Below are 15902 nucleotides of genomic sequence, written 5' to 3' on the forward strand. Positions count from 1 at the left end.
GGGAGGGGGAGCGCAGCACCCCAGAGACGCTGCTTCCGCCGGTGCCCCTCCGCCCGGGGCCCTCGGGACGGGACGGCACCCAGGCCCCGGGCCTGCTGCACACCTGCCTGCCTCCCCCACCTTGCTGCTTTTGGCAACCAAAAGGCAGGTGCTCTCTGGCCAAGGGTGCACCCCAGGCTTCCTGCAGGGGCCGGGGTGCCTAGGGCAGCACTGTGGCCAGCCCCCCCCTTAGCAGGAGCCGGGAGGGCTGGGGAGCTGGGGTGCTCAGGGGATGCAGGCAGGGTGGGGGGCTCCAGAAGCGGGGCTGGGGGAGGGGTCCCCTCACAGCTGGATTACTGGGGGCACGGACAGAATGGGGCTAGACTCCCCACCCTGAGCAGCTGAGTCCCCAACAGACACGTGGCAGGGCTGTCCCCCATCCTCTCCCGCCCAGGCCAGAGTGGGCAGGGGCCTGGGAGGGGGCCTTCTTAGCTGAGCAGTTCCAAGTAGGTGACCGGGACCTTGCCCTTCTTGTTGCCTCTCTCGCCGATAAGCCAGTCAGGGTCCATGCCAGGCAGGCTGTAGACAGTGATGAGCTGAAGACGAGGGCAGAGAGGGGAGGTCACACCACAGCTGGGGCAGAACTGGCGCCAGGACGGCATGGGGACAGGGTTGCCGTGGCCCCGGGAAACCCGGGCGTCCGCACCTCCAGAGGCAGGAGTTCGCCTCCCCACCTGCTCGACGGAGAGACCGCTTCCTCAGAGCTGCAGCTGCCTCTGTTTCCCCCCCAGCCGCAGCTCCCCCCCAGGGCCCCTCTGAGACTTGAAGGCAGGGGTGGGGGCTCCCCATTCTGGTTCCCTGGTGCTCCCGAGCCTGGCCTTGGCCACCACCCCCACCCCCGCGGTGCAGGCCCACCTCATCAGCCAGCAGGGCCAGCTCGCTGCTGTCGGCCGCCTCGTAGTCGTAAAGCACCCGGGCCTTCCGGGTCCCGCTGGCAGGTGGGGTCACCTCCTCCAGGCAGAGAGCCGCCTCTCCTGGAGGGGCCAGGCCAGCCACAGAGGGGCCCACGGGCATCGTGGCCGCGGCGGTGGTGGGCGAGGTGCTGCTGAGGGGCGGGGAGGCGGGCTCTGTGGTGCCCACGAAGGTGCCTGGGAATCTGGAGAGGGGTGACATCTCAGCTGGGAGCTGTGTCCCCGCGGGAGTCCCATGTGCTCCACTAAATACCACCTGGGCCCACGGCCACAGAGGCAAGGAGACCCCGGCGACTTACATGGCTCCCTGGGAGCTGGCAGCATGAGGGGAAAAGCAAGGCAAGAGGAACCATGAGTCGTCCCTCGCCCGCCCTGCCCCCTCCCCCACCCGGCCAGCCACCTCCCTGTCACCCGGAGAGGCGTGTGATGCCCCGACAGGGGCTCGGTTGGCAGCCCCTAACCCGCCTGCATGTCGGGGCTTGCTGAGCCTGGGGAGAAGGCTGTGGTGGCGGGGGGCGGGCTGCTCGTGGGGCCTGGGAGCCAGGGGGCCCCCGCGGGCACCTGCCCAGCTGCTTCTGCAGGTCCAGCATGTGGCGGTAGCACTGTGCGTAGTACGTCGTCTGGGACTCCACGAACTCATGGAGGCAGCGAAGGTGGTTCACCTGCCGGGGTGGAGGGCGGCGCTGACGGTGGGAGGTGTCCTAGCCCACCAGACCCCCCCCAGACCCGGGCCTGTAGGGCTCAGTCCTCAGCCCCAAGCCACCTGCTCCCTGGGGTAGGGGAGGGCTCCCCAGCCTCTGGCACTCGGACCAAAGCTAAAGCTGCGCCCCGAGGACCATGGGCTCAAGCACTGCCCCTCACCACCTGTTCTGAGATCCAAGTTCACGGCCTGCCTCCTTGTGGAGGAGTTTAGTGGGGGGCCCAGGGTGGGGGGGCAGGAAGGGTAACATGCGGCAGGACTCACGTGAGTGCTGCTGATTCCCTCCAGCAGCAGTCGGGTCACTTCTGCCTGCCGGTCAAACTCCGTCTGGGCCACTCGGAGCTCCTGCTCAGCCTGGCAAGGGCAGATGGGGGAGCGTCAGCCAGCCACAGCTGCCCCCCTTCCCTCCCGCCAGCCTCTTCCTGCAGCCCAGAGGCCCACCCGGGAGCAGCCTCCTCTCCTACTCTGGATGCAGATGACACGTTCCCCTGGGGACGTGGACACATATCGTGGTGGCAGGGGTGCCCTTCTCACCCCCGACTTCGGGCCTGGAGCCCTGCCCCCTAGCTGGGACCCGTCTGGATGGACCTATTCTGTCGCAAGCGGTCAGAGACAGACCCACAGGTGCTCGGCCGTAACCTGTGACCCTCCGTCCCCTACCATGTGACACTGCCATTCCCCTGTGTGCCCAGAGGAATGGTGGAGGTGGTTTCCCCACAGAGGGGCAGGGATCCCCCCACAGTGGCAGCGCCCAGAACCAGAAACCAATCTGACCCCTACCCCATTCCCACCCACTTCAAGCCTCTGCCCCCAAGCTTCCCGAGCCGACTCACCTTGTCCACCTCATCATTCCAGAGCTTCGGAGACCACAACAGGACCAGGCAGCAGGGGAGGGAGGGGGCACCAGTCAGCAGGGGAGTCGGGTGAGGACAGCTGAACCCCAGAGCCCACGCCCTGCCCCAGCTCCCCAAGACCCCCTCCATACCCTTCCTCACTCCCTCCCCATGACCCAACGAGGAGCTGAGGCTGGGACGTGGCCTGGAGTGAGCAGGGTCACTGACAACCACAGTCCAGCCCAACATGCCGCATGCAGGGAAGGTCGGGGACAGCCAGCCGGGAAGTCCTGCTTGGGTTTCTCCTACAGCGTAAGCCCCCAGGCCCTGATGGGAGACCCAGTGTCCCCCATCCCACCCTGACAATCAGCTAAGGCTGGTGGGCTGGGACGCAGGGCCATGTGACCCTAGGCCAGTCACTGAACCTTTCTGTCCTTCGGCAGAGAAAGGCAGCCTCGTGCCCGAGTCACACTGGGGTTCAATGGCAAAAGAAAAAAACAGGGCGGTCTCCACCCTCCAGGATATTCCTCCTTCCACTCGGCCCAAGAAGGGGGGCAGGAAGTGTCATCCAGAGTCTAAAGAAGAAAGACCCCCCTCCCCCCACCACGACTTAGGAGACCCATTTCTCCTGCCCAGTGCGGGAAGTCTAGCCTAAGATGATGACCTGAGGATGGAAAGCAGAACAAGGCCAGCCCTGTGGACCGACATGTCCCACCACAGCGCCATTTAGAAAACCAAAACGTGGGGTGTGACCTCCGCGCGCACAGCGGGAGGACACCCAGCAAGAGGGGCCTGCTGGAGGGCGCCGGGGCTTCGACCCCGAGGGACGATGGCCCGGCCGCCGCGTGAGGACACAGACACACGTGGCAACGTGCTATGACGGGGGCGGAGAGAGCCAGAGGGTCTGTGCGAGCGTGTGCCACCCCCGGTGGAAATGGAAGGTCAGAGAAGGCAGAAAAGGCACAGCAGTGGTGGCGACAGGTACAATGGGGAAGGTGTGACTGGCCCGTGTCCCACACTGAACGATAAACACCCAGTAGCTCAACACAGCCGTGGAGAAAAGATCCCCCACACTCGGAGCGTTCGGCCCCCACGGCTGCCCCAGGCGTCCTCGGACTCGCCCTGCCCCCAGCCCGCGGGCGCCACCCTCCCTGCTCGGGCTCTGGGTCTCTCCTCGCTGCCAGGACACCGGGCAGATGTGCTAGGGAGGCAGCTGGGTGAAGAGTGACCCCCTTGTCACCGGTCTCCGGTCTGCAAACCCGAGGTGGGCCAGGGGGTGACGGGCAGACCTCAGGGTCCCGGGAGACAGGGCAGCTGCTGCCCAGCTCCCCGCGCTGTCCCCGCGCTGTCCGGGGCAGCTGGCCCGGCCCCCACCTCCAGCGCGGAGCAGAGAGAAGCAAGGGCAGTGACGTGGGCGCAGGGCGCAGGCAGGTGGCCAGGAGTGGGGCCACTGCCTTCCCAGCTCTGGGGACGCGCCCTATGCTCCTGGTGCTGCGTGGTCCCCTGGTGCCGGGGGCGGAGGGAGGCCGGGCGGCCGGGGTGGGGCGCTTACCGCGGAGGCGCTGGCCGAGAGAATGTAATTACGCGGTCTAGTCTCCTGAAAGTCAGGCACCGTCTGGCGGGAACAGAGGTCACGGAGGGGAGGGGGGTCACACGGGGCCAGGCGCCACCCAGAGTCTCCCAAGGGGAGAGGCTAGGAGCCCCTGCCCGAGGGACAGGAGGCTGCAGACACATACCACGCAGACCCCTTCTCCCCGCTCCAACCTCCTGGGGACAAGGTGGGCTTGGGGACATGGAGAGTCCAAGACCGGGGTGGGGGTGGTGTCACGCTGGGAGCCCAGGAAAGCAGATGCCAGGGAGCCTTTGGGTGAGTCGCAGACTGAGCCTGGCCCCCCTCCTCCCTGGCCCCCAGCCTTGCTCAGATGCCCCGGTGAGAGCCACAGTCCTCCAGACGATTTCCCCCGACCCCCGTGTTCTCCATCCCAGAATCTCCACACGGCCCACCTCTCACTCCTGCAGCAAGGACCAGGCCCCTCCCCCACAACAAGGTGGACAGATGGATGCATGGATGGACAGGGTGACAGGCTTTCCACATTTGCAAAAAGCTGACTCACAGGCTCCAATGCCTGGCGTCCCCCTACACCAGAGGCTACACGGGCAGAGGCTCTGGTGGGGAGACCAGCTGCTTGCAAAATGCCCAGGACGTCCCCTGGGCCGGCCACGCCACTGTGGCTCGAGGCTGGGATGGGCAGACCAGAAGCAGCACAGCACAGGGGACAGGTATACTCACATCTCCCTCACACTGAGCCAAGTTACCCAAAGCAGAACGGAAAGGAACAAAAACAAAGAGGTTAGTGAGTCCACAGCGCAGGCGGGAGCAGGCCCCCCAGGCCCTGGCGGGAGGGGAGAGCAGACGACCCTGCCCTCCGGAAGGAGTCCGGCTTGCGTGTGTGCATGTGTTTCCGGGGGAGGGCGAGAGATGACCGGCCGGGCTGCGGTCCTCTGGGGCGCTTGCTGTACCTGGGTTGCCCCGGGCCTAGCTCTGCAGAGGGTACCTGGCCTAACCCAAGGGCTTGAGGTTGTCTGGGCCAGACAACCGAAGAGGTCGTGCCGCTCTAGTTACAGGAAAGGCTCCCTCGGCCTGGCTGACGGAGGATGAGTGGTTCTGGCCAAGGTACTCCGGACAGACTGTCCTGTCCGGTGACTTAGAGAGGTCATCCCTATAGCCATCGGTCATCCTACCCAAACACTACAAGACTCCAGTGGCTGAGCCCCCGCTTCTGATCTGGACCCCACACACCTGGATAGGCTGAGACCCTGCCCTCGGCTCTCACCAGAGGCTGCACAGGCCCAGACTCCGTGGTCCAGAGTGGCCACACTGTGGGAGGGGGACGCAAAGAGTGTTTGGGGCCTGAACCCTCACGGGCAGCTGAGAGCCTGGACAGGCACAGGGGGTGGTACCCCCAGCCTGCCCTCGATCTGGGGGTTCCTGGGTGCGAGGTGGCCTCTAGGCCTCTACACCCACAAACAGCCTGGCATGCCAGGAGAGTGCTCCCCCTCAGGCTGGCTCTCCCCACCCTGGCCTAAGCCCGGGTCAAGCTGCGCCATGCCGCATTGACTGGCCCAGCCGGGCTAAGCAAGGCTTTAGTGCGCGGAGAGTAGAGGGAGAGGCCCCGGCCTGCCCCAGGGCCATGGGACTACCTGAAAGGGCCCTCAGTCACGCCCCTGAGCAAGTCGGTGGTCCAGCTCCGGGCTTCACACCATCAGGGCACCCTGGGACCAGCGCGGGAGCAGCAGGTGGGGGAGTTAGTAAGGGGGAGCCATGCCCGGGCAGAGCCGGGGGACAGAGCCGAGCATTCAGGGAGGGCAGGGCGGGGCAGGGCCATGCGAGAAACTCCAACTGGCTGTCTGTCTGGGGAGGCTGTGGCGTGCCCTGAGCCCAGGTCGGGGCACTGCTGGTCAGCCCACCCCATAAATGTCTGCCCTGGGGCCCAGAGCTCTGGGCGGCCAGGGTTCCCTGCGGGGGAGGGGCAGAGAGACGTGACCTGAAGCGGTCAGCCAGGACCAGCACCCCCCAGCCAGGCCTCTCCAGGCAGGGACAGGGAAGAAAGGTCATGCCAGACATCAGGTCCCTTCACCCTCCCTTGGCTCCAGACTGAGCTGGGGCGGGCAGGAGACCAGCAGGGACACCCACCGTGGCTTTGGCCTCCGCCGCCTTGGCCTTCTTCAGCCGTGCTTTGCAGGCATCTAAGTCCAGACGCCGGTTTTGCAGAAGACGCCTCTCCTTCTGTGCGGTGGGGGAACAGGGAAGAGTGAGACCCTGGGAAGCCCTGGGAGATCCTGGGCTGTGGCAGGACTGGCCCACAGGGCCATCGGGCCCAGAAGGGGAAACCGAGGCCCAGACAGGGGGAGGTCAGCCGCTCTGCGTCACTCAGCCCACAGGAGCCGCGTCTGCGGAGGCCTGGGAGAGCTGGGTGCCCAGCATGGGAGGAGAGCCTGTGCTCAGCAGCTCTGAGGAGGAAGAGCCCCGGCGACCAGGAAGCGGGGCGGCCCCGGGGCTCTCACCGAGATGGTTTTCCAGTCCCCTTCCAGAAAGTTGCGCAGAGGCGTGAGGAAGTTGATGGAGGCTGTGTGGATAAAATCCCTCTCTGCGGCTCCCAGGCGCTTTTCAGCTTCTGCCACCTTGGTTAGTGTCTTCCCTGAGGAAATGGAGTTTAAGGGTGAGGAGGAGGCTCAGGCTCAGGCTGCTCCGACCTCCAGAAGTAAGGGAGCGCCCCGAGAAAGACACGCTGGGGCGGCACGTGCGCAGGGGGCTCAGCGCGGAACGGCTGGCCCGGAAACCCGTGGAGCGACCTGCGGGTCTGTCAACCAGAGACTGACAAACCGCGGGACGTCCCAAACGTGGAACACGACACCGCGTTCAGAAGTTGGGGGCGGGGGTGGGACTTCCAGAACAACACAGAAAGCACCTCAACAAATCCTGCTCCCAAAAAGCGACAGTAAAAGTGGGTATCCCTGTCAAAAGCAAACGTTTCTGGACTCTGGAAACGGACCAAAGGCGAATAAACTGAGAATATTTACTCAAGCACGACCGGACCTTGGTAAGAACAGTGGGAGCCTGTGGCTTCCAGCCGGGGTGGGGGTGGGGGGCTCCCGTCTCGCCAGCTCCGAGGTGGTGTAGCTCTACCCGGGTGGGGCCAGTCCTGAGGTGGGCAGCCTCCCTGCTAGGTGGGCCAGGGCTGGGCAGGGCTGGGGGATGGGCTGCAGGGGAGGGTAGTGCTACTGGGGCCGACTTGGTTCGGGCGGGAGCACAGAAAAATCCAGGGGCCCCTGTCAGAACCAATTGTGAGCTCGATGGCAAGTAATTGAGAAAGACCAACGTTATAGCTGACTTGAATAGGGACTATTGGTTGGAACCGATCTGCCGGAAATTTAACAGCAGATCTGGAAATGAGACAGTCACGTGGGCCCTGACCAACTCCAGTGTATCTCTGGTGGTCTGGAAGGCTACACACGTGTGTGTAACACACTCAGGAAAGACTGGAGAGAACCCCAGGTATCCACCCATAGTTGGCCAAATGGGAGGCTACGCATGCAAAGTAAAAGCTGGGCAGACTTGCAAACTACTTGAACTTTGAATGAACTTTGAATGCGTTCCCCAACACACGCACAAATTCATCCGTAAAGCCTTCATGCTGCAAAATGTTTAGGGGCAACCTCTGACTAATCTAGCACGGCCCGACTAGTAACATATGCTAACCCAGGGGTGACCCCTAGGAAGCCTAGCTCGAAAAGAAAAAGAATGATAAAAAACGAAAAAAATGTGAAAGCAGTAGCTGCATCGGTGGCTGCCCACCGCGAGGGGCACAGACTCTAAACAATGAGCTCAGGCAAGTCTCTCTGCAAACAAACCGCAACAACAGCCCCCAAGTGATTCAGAACCCAAAGCTCCTGTATTATCTCAAATGTCCTGATTTCAACAAAACACTGTGCGACATGCAAAGAAACACGTAAGTATGGTCAACACGCAGAAGGAAAAAGCAATCAATGGTCACTGTCTCAAAGGACACTCAGATGTTAGATTTAGCAAAGACTTTTTTTTTTTTTTTTAAGATTTTATTTATTTATTTGACAGAGATAGAGACAGCCAGCGAGAGAGGGAACACAGCAGGGGGAGTGGGAGAGGAAGAAGCAGGCTCATAGCGGAGGAGCCCGATGTGGGACTCGATCCCAGTACGCCGGGATCACGCCCTGAGCCGAAGGCAGACGCTTTAACGACTGCGCTACCCAAGCGCCCCAAAGACTTCTTTTTTTAAAAAGATTTATTTATTTGAGAGAGAGAGAACGCACACACACACGGGGGGCCGAGGGGCAGGGGGAGAGGGAGAGAGAGAATCCTCAAGCAGGCTCCCCACCGAGTGCAGGGCCCAATGTGGGGCTTGAACCCATGACCCTGAGACCACGACCCAATCCGAAACCAAGAGTTGGATGCCCAACCACTGTGGCACTCAGGAGCCCTGGATTTAGCAAAGACTTCTAAGGAGAGGAAAAAAAAATATGTTTTTTTAAAAATGCTTAAGGAATTAAAGAAAAATGTGATGACAATGACTCATCAAATAAATATCAAGAGAGATGACAATTATTAAAAAGAAAGGAAAACTCTGCCACTTTAAAGACAGATCAATAGAGATGATCCCGTCTGAAGAATAGAGAGAGAAATGAATGAATAACAACAAACAGAACCTCAGAGACCTACGGGGACACCATGAAACCAACCAACATATGAGTAATGGGAGTCTCAGAAGGAGAGGAGAGCAAGGGGCAGGAAAAATCTCTGAAGAAATAATATCTGAAGAAAAAACATCTGAAAATGTTTCTGATTTTGATGAAAAACATTTAACGTCCATATCTAAGAAACTCAACAAACCCCAAAAGGATGAATACAAAGAGACAGACAGCCAGGACATCTTGGTCAAGTCGCTGAAAGACAAAGACAAAAAGTTTCAAAAGCATCAAGAGAAAAGCAATTCAACACATACAAGGGAGCCATGATGAGATTTATGACTGACTTCTCGTCAGAAACAATGGAGGCTGGGGCCCCAACCTGGTTCAGTCGGTAGAGCACGCAACTCTTGATCTCAGGGTCATGATGAGTCCGAGCCCCACGTTGGGTATAGAGATTACTTAAAAAAAGATACAAAAAAAACAAAAAACGAAACAAAAAAACAAAACCCAACAAAACAAAGCCTAAAAGAAAAAAAAAAAAGGAGGCCAGACAGCAGTGAAATGATACATTCAAAGCAAAAAGGGAAAAAACTCTCATCCAAGAATGCTGCATAGAGCAAAACTGTCCTCCAAATGTGAACATGAAATAAAGACATTTCCAGAGAAACAAGACTGAAACAACCCATTGCTAGCCACCCTGCCATAGAAGAAATACTTAAGATTCAAAGGTAACGACAGCAGATGGTAAGCTGAATCCACATAAGGCAATAGAGACCACCAATAAAGGTAATTACATAGGCAAACATAAAAGGCAATACAAATGTACTTTTTCTTTTCTTAACTGACTTTAAAAGACCACTATATAAAATAATAACTATAAAACTGTATTGTTGGGCTCATATAAAATAGAAATGATATATATAAGATAATAGTACAAAGGAAGGGAGAGAGGATGGAGTTATATTGGAGTAAAGTGTCTATATTTTACTGGAATTAAGTCAGTATTGTTCTGAAGCAGACTGGGATAAGTTAAAATACATATTGTAATCATACTGTGAAACCAGTAAGAAACACTTTGTTAAAAGAGCAAGAAAGAGGGGTGCCTAGGTGGCTCAGTCAGTTAAGTATCTGCCTTCGGCTCAGGTCATGATCCTGGGGTCCTGGGATCAAGCCCCGCATTGGGCTCCCTGCTCAGTGGGGATCCTGCTTCTCCCTCTCCCTCTGCCTGCCACTCCCCTGCTTGTGCTCTCTCTTTCTCCGTCAAATAAATTAATTAAAAATCTTTTTTTAAAAAAGCAACAAATAAATTAAAATGTTACACTAGAAAATATTTAACACAAAAGAAGGAATAAAGGAGGAACAGATGGACGAAAATGATCTGAGACATTGAGAAAATAAGAAGATGGCCTATGTAAATCCAACCACATCAATAATTATGTTAAATATAAATGGATTAAACACTCCAATCAAAGACAGAGTGGATTTTTTTAAAAAATCCAAATATATAGTGTCTATAAAGACAGACTTTAGATTTAAAGACATAAATAGGCTGAAAATAGGACAGAAAAAGATATACTATGTAAACAATAACCATAGAAGAAGAGGATACGTGAATTGCTATCAGATAAAACGATACTTTTATCCTCTACCTTAATGTAAACGTGACCAGAGACAAAGAACGGTATTTCACAATGATATGAGTCAATTCATCAGGAAGATATAACAGTAATAAACATACAGACCTCACAACAGAGCTCCAAGAATATATCAAGTAAACACTGACAAACCGAAGCCAGAAATAGATAATTCAACAGAAATAGTTGGAGACTTCAATGCTTCCCAGTAATGTCTAGGACAAGACAAAATCAGCAAGCGCCTAGAGACTAGAACAATCCCACCAACCAGTCTGGCCTGTTGTGTCTAGCACACTCCATCCGCAACAACGTAACATATGATCTCAAGCGAACACCAACATTCTCCAGGAGAGACCATATACCAGGCCATAAACAAGTCTTCATAAATGTCAAGGATAAAAATCATACAAGGCATGTTCTCTGACCGCCACAAAATCAATTAGACGTCAACAACAGAAACTTGGAAAATCCACAAATACATGGAAATTAACCACCATCCCGCTGGTGGGAATATAAAATCACACAGCCACTTGGGAAGACAGTTTGGTTAATTTCCTAAAAAGCTGAACATAAGTTCACCATATGACCTAGCAAGTCCATTCCTAGGTGGATATCCAGGAGAATGGAAAACATACGTCCTCACAAAGTTCTGTGTGCAAAGTGCATAAGGACGTAACCCAAATGTCTAGCCATACGATGGAACGCTATCGAACAGTAACAACGAATGAAATCCTAAAACACATTACAGCATGGGTGAACCTCAGAGATACTAAGCTCAGTGAAAGAAGCCAGACGCAAAACACAGCACACGGTGGGGCGCCTGGGCGGCTCAGTCAGTTGGGCAATCAGATCTTGCTTTCGGTGCCGGTCATGATCTCGGGGTCATGGGATTGAGCCCCGCATCCCGCTCCACGCGGAGTCTGCTTGGGATTCTTTCCCCCTTCCTCTCTCTCTCCCCCATTGCTCCTCATGGGCGCATACTCTCTCTCTTTCAAATAAATAAAATCTTAAAAAACCACCACCCAACACACCATAGGATTCCATTTATACGAGAGGTTCAGAAAAAGCACATTTATGGGCACACATAGGACACGAGCAGTTGGCAGGTGGGACGGGGGACTGACTCAAAGCAGACATGCCACTTTGTGCAGGTGTCAGAAGCGTTCTTTAAATAGGCCTGGGGGGATATTTGCACAACTGTGTAAATTTACTAAAAAGCACTGAATTACACATTTAAAATGGGTGCATTTTTGGTATATAAATTATATCTCCGTAAAATTTTAAAATTACAAAAAAAAAAAAAAAAAAAGACGGAGGGGGCCTCTATGTGCCAGAGCGAAGCGGCAGCTAACACAATACCAAGTTGAAAAATCAGGCTGCAGAATGGTACACACGGTACGATCCCACTAACAAACACACACAGACCGAAACTTAAGAGAGAATTCCATTTCTCATTCTATTTTCATCTGCATTGATTCGAGGTGTTTACAAGGAGAATGAATTTTTTCATTTGTTTATTTTCATTTATTTCAAACCTTTTTCATTTTTCATTTTCGTTCATTCACTTCACGAGTGTTTACAAGGAGATATTATTTGTGTACTTCAGAAAAGACGAAGAAAGAAAGGAAGGGAGGGACGGAGGAAAATTCGAGAGCAGGACACCGTGACCCCTGACCCTGGCTGTGGGGCTTGGCTCACCATAGGGAGTGGTGGGTCCCAGCTCACTGGCCGCCTCTGCCATGTACTGTGCCAGCAGCTCCCCGTTGGTGACCCGTGAGGGCACCTTCCTGTCCAGCTTCTCATACAGGAACTCCTCCACTCGCGCGCCTGCAGGGAGACAGCAGCCAAAGCCACGGGGCTCTTCGGTACAACCCAAGGATGGCAGCCACGGCGACGGAAACAGACCCAGACCAGGGCCCGCCCGTGGGGTGCCTGGCCTGGTGCCTGGCAGAATATTCTCTTTCTGGTGCCCATCTCAACCCAGAGAAACTGGCACTCGACTCCGTAGGACTCCTCACTCTAGAGAGGAGGAAGCCACAGCTCAGAGACATGAAATGCTCACCCCAGGTCACACAGCTGGGGCTGGCGGCCCAAAGTGAAGACCCACTCACCTCTCCATCTGTACGATACCGATTTACAGACTCTAACACGCATACGGACAGTGCTCTGGCGTGGGCCCCAGAAAGCTCCTGGGGCCCCCACTTATAAAGGAGACTTAGAGGCAAAGAGGCATCACAGCCCCAAGACACCCCTCGCACCCCCGGGGTCTCCTGCTTGTTGCTTCTGTGCGTTCCTCGCTCACGCTCGCTGCAGTGTGACTCTGGGCAAGGCGTCGTCCATCTCTGGGCCCCGCCGCCCTCTCAAAAGACCTGGCTCATGTTTTTCCTGCCTCTTCTCCCCAGCGTGTTTTAGTTTCAAGCATTTCTTCAACTCCTCGGTGCAAAACTCTTCACAATTCTGCAGCCCCAGAGAGCGCATCTTGGAGCCCATCACCGAGTCTGCCGTCCTCTTTAGCTGCCCCCCAACTAGCAGGCTTTGGAAGCCCCAATAACCTGAATCCCGCCTGCCGCCCGGTCCCACCTGCAGCCCTGGGCCTCCTGCCGGTGGCCTCCACCCCTCGGCCAGGACCGGCCACGCCCACTCACTGGGGTTGGGTTGCAGCAGCACCTCCGTCTGCCGTAGGATTTTCTCTGTCCAGTTCTTGGTGCTGTCCGCCCGGGAGAGAAGGTTTTCGAAGTGTGCATCCAGCTCCGTCTTCTCAGCCTGGCCGAACTTCTCCTCTGTGAACTGTGGGATGTAGGGTTGAGGGGTGGGGAGGACTCAGAAGGGGGGAAGCGAGGACTGCCCAAGCCCGATGCTTCTATACCTCCCTCCCCCTCCCCCCAGCTAGAACCAAGCCCAAGGTCAAGAAACTGGCTTTGCCCCCACCCTGCTCTGTGACCTTGACCAAGTTACAAGCCTGCTCTGTGCTTCAATTTGCCCCTCTGTAAAATTAGGCTGGACCAGAGGCTGGGGATCATGACTTCTTCTGGAAATCCAGAAAGCTAGAGACCCCCCCCCATGCACATTTGTACAAAATGTAGCATATTACTTAGAGGGATAAGGAGTCATTGGGAACCTATTCCTAGGGCTCCTCCTAGCCTGACTCTGAAGCAAAGCACTTGGTAGCAGGTGCTCGGGGAATAAACGGGGCACAAAGCAAAGTCTAGGGTGATCACGGGGCTCCTTGGGGGACTGGGAGCCACTGCGGAGGGGGTGCCAGGGGAGCGAGTGGGAGGAACCCAGGTCCCAGAATCAGAGGGACCTGATTCGAGTCCCAGTTCTGCCGCTGATGAGCAGTGTGACCTTGGGCAAGTGGCTCTGCCTCTCTGGCCTCAGTTTCCTGAGCTGAAAAATGAGAATAATAAATAATAGCTGCTCCCTCATAGCTGAAATAGGATGAAGTAAGAAAGATGTGGGTAAGGGGCGCCTGGGGGGCTCAGTCAGTGGAGCGTGCGACTCTTGATCTCAGGGCCATGAGTTTGAGCCCCATGCTGTGTGGAGCCTACTTAAAAAAACAAAAAGAGAAAGAAAGAAAGATGTGGGTAAGCCATGAAGGCCGGAGTCTGGTAGGGAGTCGGTGCCACTGCTGTGGAGAGCTGATGGCCGGAGAGGCAGCTGGGAAGGAAAGGGAGTGTGTGTGGGTAGGACAGCCACATGGCTGGCTCTGGTCGCCTGGTGCGGTGGACAGGGAACACACTAGCCCATCAGAGCCAATTGCTGGGCATGCACAAGGCCTTGAAAGCTCGGCAGCCCTGCCCCAAGGCCAGGCAGGAACCAGGATGTCCTACGAGTCAGAGCTGGCAGAGGCTGTGCGGGCCACACAGGAACAACCGGATACTGGTCCAAGTCCTGGCCCCTCTGATCTAGAAGGCTACAAAGAGCCCACTCAAGGTCATAGCCAAACAGCAAAAGGGCATAGACCTGCAGGAGTAAGATCAGTGGTAACGACAGCAGTATTGTTGATCACGTGGTGCCCAACCCTGGGCTGAGCATTTGACACCAATGGCCCACCGACTTTTCCGAGAGCCCTTCAAGACAATTGGGTCAAGTTGCCCATGTCACAGATGCCACTGAGGCTAAGCAAGGGGCAGATGGGGCTCAAGTCAGGGTCATTATGGGCTGGGAGTCTGGAGGCCCTTCCCAGACTGCTTGGCAGCGATAAATCATCCAGAGGCCACCAACAGCTCCAGCCCAGCTGCAGGGAGCGGGAGGCAGCCGCGGACAGTCACTGGGCAGCCATCAATTATGCAACAGGGCTTGGGTTTCTCGCTGCAGGCCTGGGTGGGCCAGGCTTGCGGCCTGCAGCTCCCTATCCGGGAACCAGCCGCTCCTGGCCTCCTCCCACTTCTCCCCACTCCTGGGCTTCCCCCTCTTCCCTAAACTGGGGCCTCCCAGAGCCAGGCCCTGAGCAGGCCTCACCTCACCCAGCCTCTTAGGGGTAGCCTTAGCCCCATTTTCCAGAAAAGGAAACCAAGGCTTAGAGAGGCAAAGTCACCTCTCTGGTCTTCAGTTCTCAGCCCTGGGAAAGGGGGATAACAGGACCTATGTCACAGAATATTTCGAAACACACAGCACAGGCCTCATAAACCTTAGCTGCTGTCATCACCATGAATAGAAGGCCTCCTTCATGTTCCTCCTCCGAGCTACCTAGGAAGCCCCTAACCCCAATGGTACCAGGCACCCTGCTTTAGGTGACTATGTCACCCAAATGTGCAAAGTTAACAGCAGCCACTCCCCACTGAGCCTCAGGGTACCCATCCCTCACACGCCACGTCCACCTAGGTTCAGTGTCCCACAGGGCTTTCCCGACCTCTTGGGCATCCATCCCATGTCCAGTGCTGCCTGCCTGGCTCTGATGACAACAGTGCTACCGTCTGCTCCTGGCCTTTATGATTACTAGTTCTACCACCACTATTACTATTACGGCAGTTACTACTAATAGTATTAGTACTATGGCTTCCATGGCCCACTGCCAGCCACACTGGCCTCTTGCTTAATATGCCCTAGGTTTTCCTACCTTGATGCCCGTAGCTGGGCCTTTCCCAGGCCCCTGGACCAACTTCACAAATCCTTCCTGACTTTCAAGGCACAGTTCAGGGACCGGGAAGCCATCCCAGAATCACCCATGCTAAAGGGATCCTGCTCTCCCAGGGTCAAACTCAAGTTCCCTACTGGATGGGGGAGGGGCAAGGCTCTGAAAGTGTCCCTGGTACAGGGAGGGGCTGACTGCTTACCCAGCATGTCCTGGGACATGGCAAGGCGGCACCGAGTCAGAGAAGCTGCCCACACGCTGATAATGAAGAACTCCCTCCCATCCCTCCTGACTGACTCCTATGTCCAGGCAGCCTGGCCTCGGCAGGTCCCGAGGGTTCTCTCCTACGCGGGAGACATTTCAAGCCCCTCTCTCCTCTGGCCTGCCACCCTGCCCCATCCCTACCAAGAGGAAGGGTGCCACGCTTCAGGGGCTGATGTGTACAGAGTCCGAGGCTGCTCCCTGCAAGATGGCAGCAGCAGGGGG

The 15902-nt window shown here is 56.5% G+C and overlaps 1 protein-coding gene across 1 annotated transcript; it reads right to left on the reverse strand.

Annotated features, from left to right (window-relative positions):
* Positions 1-6: 6 nt before the first annotated feature.
* Positions 7-15637, reverse strand: LOC103670430 (SH3 domain containing GRB2 like, endophilin B2). The gene is made up of 11 exons (XM_040631351.1): positions 15619-15637; positions 12988-13161; positions 12041-12169; positions 6549-6682; positions 6178-6270; positions 4036-4098; positions 2484-2507; positions 1915-2004; positions 1512-1612; positions 895-1135; positions 7-575 (listed from the first exon to the last, which is right to left on the reverse strand). Exons 1-11 carry the CDS (start codon positions 15635-15637, stop codon positions 468-470), a joined length of 1176 nt encoding a protein of 391 aa, XP_040487285.1. The 3' UTR covers positions 7-467.
* Between the last annotated feature and the right edge of the window lie 265 nt (positions 15638-15902).

This window comes from Ursus maritimus, unplaced genomic scaffold (assembly GCF_017311325.1).
Source record: "Ursus maritimus isolate PB19 unplaced genomic scaffold, ASM1731132v1 scaffold_17, whole genome shotgun sequence".
Taxonomy (NCBI): Eukaryota; Metazoa; Chordata; class Mammalia; order Carnivora; family Ursidae; genus Ursus; species Ursus maritimus.